General features: G+C 32.0%; 1 protein-coding gene across 2 annotated transcripts; it reads left to right on the top strand.

Annotated features, from left to right (window-relative positions):
* LOC129747981 (zinc finger protein 723-like) lies at window positions 1-1,890 on the top strand. 2 transcript variants are annotated; one of them, XM_055742429.1, is made up of 4 exons: window positions 1-273; window positions 336-555; window positions 624-1,586; window positions 1,681-1,890. In XM_055742429.1, the coding sequence occupies exons 3-4, from the start codon at window positions 633-635 to the stop codon at window positions 1,879-1,881; spliced, it is 1,155 nt and encodes a 384-aa protein (XP_055598404.1). In that variant the 5' UTR covers window positions 1-273; window positions 336-555; window positions 624-632; the 3' UTR covers window positions 1,882-1,890. The 2 variants fall into 2 exon arrangements, with proteins under 2 accessions (XP_055598404.1, XP_055598403.1); XM_055742428.1 differs by having other exon boundaries at window positions 331-555.
* Window positions 1,891-6,328: the final 4,438 nt, after the last annotated feature.

Here is a 6,328-nt window from a genome sequence, read left to right as displayed (position 1 = left end):
CGAACAAGTGAAACTTTTTTACGTAAGATTATAATTCTGCACGGAAATATCAATTCTAAAAATTGGTTGACATTTCGTACTTTCGACATTTTGAAAACAACACAGAACATTGTTGTGCTTCCTTCCAGGTCATTATCAACGAATTCGTGGGGGCTGTTGTTGTATTAATGAGGCAAATTTCTTCTAGAGGCGGCCAATTTAAGGAACTCATAAAGGGCCACAATTCGGAACGGGGGCCACAATAAGGAGCATTTCAATCAATAGTTTGATCAGGTTTATCTCAAATTATCCACCGCTTTAAAGCAAGGACATATTTTCACTACATTTCAGGCTAGTAAGCAATCATATTTGTCGAAGGACTTTTGAAGGTACATATTACAGGAAGACTACAATCATGGGAAATATAGTCAACCATGCCTTAGGGGCCAAGTTCGGGTACATTTACCCTACTTTTGCAAATTTTGCATTGGTTCCGAAGGTGACAAATGTGAGAAGGTTTCCGGCAAAACCGCTTCCGAAATTCATGCAGCGATTATTAAACATTTCTGGTTCACGGTAAATATTGAATAATAATTTTCTACTGTATTTTGTACATGTTTTTTAAAATTATTTATCCTCAACAGGACGAAGAAATGAATCAATTGTTTGTTTGCACTGTCTGTCAAGCTAAAATAATCAGTTTCGCCACATTTTACTGTCAGGCCAAGGAGATTTACAATCTACAAAAATGCATAGCTTATGATCCTTGTGAAGATTGGAATGACATCATAGAAGAGGATAGCTCATACGAAGTCGTGAAAATTCCTCACGGTGAAAATTATGCTTCTGAGCATAACGAAAAATCCAAGTTGAAGAAAGGATCTGAAGAAATGGAACCCATTTCCGACAACCAAACGATCACAGATGAAGATATTCTTCGCTACTGTTCATTGGGTTGCGAGCTGTGTGAGTATCAATTTGAAAAATTGACCGATCTATTTGGACACTACTCGTCGCGCCACCAAAAAGAAGCTTTCGTAAACTGCTGTGAGCTCAGTTTCAACGAAGAGTTTCTATTTCGAAAGCACATTCGCGAACATTTGGATTCGGATGCACTGAAATGTACAGAATGTCAAAAAACGTTTAATAGTCCTCCCAGTCTGAAAAGTCATAGGCGCCAGGCTCATCCTTCTGGAGCGAAAAAACAGTTTCTCTGTGATCGATGTCCTGCAAAATTTGTGAGTCACATTCAACTAAAGTTACATGTGACAACACACAAAAACTGCAAAACCAAAGAAAAAAGATGCGCCATTTGTCAGAAACAATTTAAATCGAATCAGTCTTTGAACAATCATCGTAATGATCATTTTTTCAAAACCTCTGTACAATGTATGGAGTGTGGAAAGTGGTTGAAAAATATCCACAGTCTTCGAAGGCACATGGTGCGACATTCCCAGAAATCCTTGATAATTTCTTGCAAAATATGCGGCAAACAATCGCCCAACGAGCACGCTCTCAGCAAACACATCCAGGATAAACATACGGCCGAAAAGAATCACAAATGCCTCGTTTGTAAGAAAGGTTTCAAACGCGCCTTCGCTTTGAAGGTTTGATTTTTTTTTATTTATACCAAAAAAAACATCCCTCACGAATTTTGAACAGAACTGATATTATTTTAACGAGTGATTTATTTCATTCTAGGAACACATGTCGATCCATACCGGCCAGTACAACTACCGATGCGATTTGTGTGGAAAAATGTTCAAATTTTCAGCCAACCTAAGCTCACACCGAAAGAAGGACCATTCTCAGCTAGATGTTAAGTACAAAGAGAAGGATAACAACGCCTGCAGCGACCTAACATATTTCGAATCTCTCCAAAGCATTCCAATACTGCAATAACATAGAACATATGAGAATAAAACTTTTGAAAGAAAAAATTGATAGTTTTATAAATGTTTGTATTCTTATTTTTAACTAAATTAAATAAAAACTAGTTTTCTATCATATGAGGTTTAGAAAAAAAAATAAATTTGTTTAGAAATCGGAATAAGTAGCTTTAAAAAATTATAAAAAATCATATAGACAATGAAGTCAACTTTCTAAATCTTTCAGACGTTTTGAGCATTCGTTAGATTTTTTTCTAAGGGCAGAGACAGCTGCACAGGCTATTGGTCGAAGTGAGCTAAATTTTTACGCAAATTAAACTTTTTCTCCTCGTCACACTAAGGGGACGATAAGAGAAAAAAAAATCGAAAGTTTATGCAACTAGAACCGAGCTAGGCATCGGAAGTCATTTTTTAATTATTTTTAAAACGACACTGTTAGGGTGAAAGTAAAAAAACTGATAACATCCTGTATCCTCTTGTTATCATCTAATCAATTGAGTTATCTTCACGAGCAAACAGTTCGACACTTGATGTACAACAAGCAGGTACTTCAAACGGCTGATCTAAAATCTAATTGCGACAGGTGATTCAATATTTCAAGCTGAGCTTAATTTTTTTTGCAGTGTCTAGTATAAAAACGTTAACCCAAAATTTGGTTAGCGAATTATTTTTTATTGATCAAGCGCTTAAAAAAAAGTTCCGCTGATTGAAGAACGTAAAAATTTGGCCTTGAACGAAATAGATTTTCATTTCTTCATCATTCTGGTTCAAAAGTTGATCAGGTTTAAAAAAAAATATAAATAATTGCTTCAAGAAGATAATGGATCTCAATGGATCGAATTATCTAATCCAATGCACACTAGAGCCAAAGTGTTTAAACCGCAAAGAAATGCATTATCTTTCCTCTACCTAAATCAAATCTATGAAAATATACTTCCCTTTAGTAAAAATGTCTGGAGAATCGATTGGACATAGTTTCAGATGCCCCACGAGCTTACAAACGGAGATATAGTGCTTTATTAACGCCTAATTCTCCTATATTTTGTAAACAATCCAGAAAACACTGATTTAGATTCAACATTAAAAAAATAGACCTATCTTGTGAGATTTTTTCCGAGGAAATAAATGAGCCACCGCACGCTTCGAAAAATGCAGCGCTAGAAGTTGGCCACATTTAAGTGACTTTGTCACTTTTTTAAAGCTGGTCACTCATCAGTTCCTTTTTTTGGAATTTGGTTGCTAAATTTTACTTACAAATCACTACTTATTACCTCCAAAAACTAGTTTCTGCATTTTTGTTTTAATTTCATTTTACAGGTCGGCCTCTATTATTCGTATTTTCAAGTTTTGAAAATTTATGCCGAGCATCTATACTTATGTCCTTCAAAACATGCCTGTCATGTTGGACTGTCGATTTTGAGCCTTTTTTCCTGTTGGAAATATCCGTTGAATTTTTTTCTATGGTGGAAATTACTTTTTGGATCTCTTACTTAAAAAAATTATGCAAAAAAAGAATTTTTTTTCAATAGTTTGAATTGTTTGAATAGTAACACTTATTTAAGTTTTGTAATAGCTAATTGTATTTTTTATGCTTCGAAATAGTTTGAAATTTTTTAAAGTAAGGCTATGATCATTTAGAATCCTGACAGTTACAAACGTGTGTATTTCAAAAACTATTCATTTGATCGAAAAACTCTCTATGGAGGAAATGAAGGTGTTAATATGACATTTAATGTAAAAATATAAAAAAATATATTTATCAATGATTTCAAGAAATTCTTTAACTTTTACATAAAATCTCTTTTTTATCTTTTCACACTTTTTTCAGTCACGTATTGATTTATTTTTCTTATCACAGAAGCAAAACCTTTGCAAAATCAGGATATTTTACACAAACTTACCTGGAAAAAGCAATTGGATTCTGGTTAGAACCTTTTCATGAGTATGCATCTCGAAGAATTTGATCTCTTAAATCCGGTTTTAACATAAATTTTTTCGTCCATCAGGACATATGTACATATCTGTCATATTGCGTAAAAACCGGATGCACGGATTGCGATCTTTGGAACTGATCATTATTAGTTATTTACTTGGTGTCTACTAGTCCGGCAACACTTTTTGCCTGGCGGAAATGGATTTTTTGCGTTATTTAAGGAGTCTGCATTTAGTTATCCCCAATAACCATAGGCATTTTACCGTATTTAAGATCAAGTGTTGCACTCCGATGGTTGGTTTGAACTTCGTGTGGATCCTATAGAGTGGCTCCTTTTACTTCTTAACCATTTGGTCCGAAAAAAAAATTAGAAAAAATCAACAGTTCATGAGCTTTCAAGTCAACAATGAAGAATTTTCGAGGCGCAAAAGGCGTAAAAGGAACAAATTTGTCCAAAATTATTTTTACCATTTCTTTTTATCGTAAATATCTCAAACACACGTTAACTTAAAATTCTATCAAAAATAGGCAAGATAGTCCTTTTCATAACCAACACAACGCTACTTAAGTTTTGAATATCCGAGCTCTATTAACGTAGCTATCACCGAAAGTGCCCGGATACTAAATGATCATAGCCTTAGGTACTGAATAAAGCTAAAAAATATAATACAACACGGTGCATTTATGGAAGATGTTTAAAAGAAAAAATACAGTAACTCTAATTTTTTCAGAAATGAAAAATTTAGCCTTTTCTGAATCATTTTCAGGCAAAATTAAAATATTTGGTCGGTGAGTCCTCATACGTTTTGTTTTTTTGAAGATTTGTAGTCCACATTTAGAAATTATTACCTGTAAATTTATTCCAGTGCAATGGAATAGTAACTTTTTTCATGGAAAACCTATTTTTTTATTTTAACTGAAACATGTTGTCATTCTGAAACAATAAAAAATGTCAACGCCTGGAAAAATAAGTGATTGGGACTTCCTGAAAAACTTTTTTTTATATGAACATTTTATTTTAAATTTTATTATTTGGAATATCTGTTATTATTGGTGTTATCCAGATGTAACATGAATTTATTTTATATGTGTGTATCTTGGAGAACTAATTCTGGTTAAAAAATTTTATGATACATGAATAAGAACAGTCCAACACCATTTGATTGGTTTCCAACAAAATACTAAAAATATTTTATTTTTTTCAAAATTGTTCTTTGCAATATTTCTACAATATTTGCAGGCTCTGATGCATATGGGTACGCACTTTTGAAAACAAAAATTCAATTTTTGATTATGTCACTCGTTTACGACATTTTTAAAATAAATTTAAAGATAAATATTAGATAAAACATATCTTAGAAGACCAGTTTTCAATAAAATTTTGTTAAGAGTTAAAGTATTTGTACTGAAATCTGCTTATCTTCCGCTACATAACATCTATTTTAAATTTCTTTTTCTCATATCGACGGTGAATAAATTTTCTATTAATCATTTAAACTTCATTTTTCCTTAAGAATTGAAGTACTGCTGATATTTTCATATTCATGATCAACAAAACGATGAAAAACGATTTTTTTTCTAGAAAAATTTCTATTTTATCGACGGTTTTGGACCTGATTTATGCGTTTAATTTTTTTTTTGTTTTTATGGATTTCTATGGTTTATTCAAATCAATGATTTCTATACTTTTTGCCATAATTAGTATACAATTGTAGAAGTTATGATTGTTTTACTGTAACATAAATGCTTCATTATGGTTCTATTTAATAATAAAGAGACCTTCAGTGTACAGTAGAATAATTAAAATAAGTAAGGGATGAACAAAATATGATGAATCTGACGCGCTGCAGGCTAGTTTGCTATCGATAATCTGCAATTCACTTTTTCCAACAATACTGATAAAAAATTATGTACATGTACAATGTACATGTAAGATCGACAAAAAGATTGAAATGCATTTTATTTGAAAAAATCCAAATTTATCAAAGTTTTAGACTAGATTCATCCATTAAATAAATTTATTTCCAAATAACTGTAAAATTTTATTTAAAACAATGAATTTAAGAGATGATTTAAATAAAATAGTGGGTTGGAAATCGTGGAAGCTAAAATTATTTTATCTTAACATTAATGCTAGCTCTTTGGATAAAATGGAAGAATCACAGAGTGCAGCAGGGTTACATAACTTGGGCTAAAAATTAATAAAAATAAAAAGGTTAAAGCAAACTCCAGGCTTATAATGATAATTGTATCAAAAGACAGAAACATGCAAAATTTAAGCTAGATTGAACTGCTGAAGCGATTTGCATTGAGTCTGAAGTGCGATTGGAATTTTGAGACATTTAACTCAGAAGAAGTATAAAAACGGATTTCTCATCAAAGATGTTTTTTAACGTATCGTTAACTTTCCAATATTCATTATCGTAATATTTTTTTCAAAGCTTGAATTAAGGCAAACGTTTCTACTTCTGATCGCATTACGATAAGAGTTATCATAAAAAAGTTATAGCGGTTCCTAGTGTTTACT

The sequence above is a fragment of the Uranotaenia lowii genome, chromosome 2 (genome assembly GCF_029784155.1).
Source record: "Uranotaenia lowii strain MFRU-FL chromosome 2, ASM2978415v1, whole genome shotgun sequence".
NCBI lineage: Eukaryota > Metazoa > Arthropoda > Insecta > Diptera > Culicidae > Uranotaenia > Uranotaenia lowii.
This window is presented reverse-complemented; position numbering and strand designations above follow the sequence as displayed.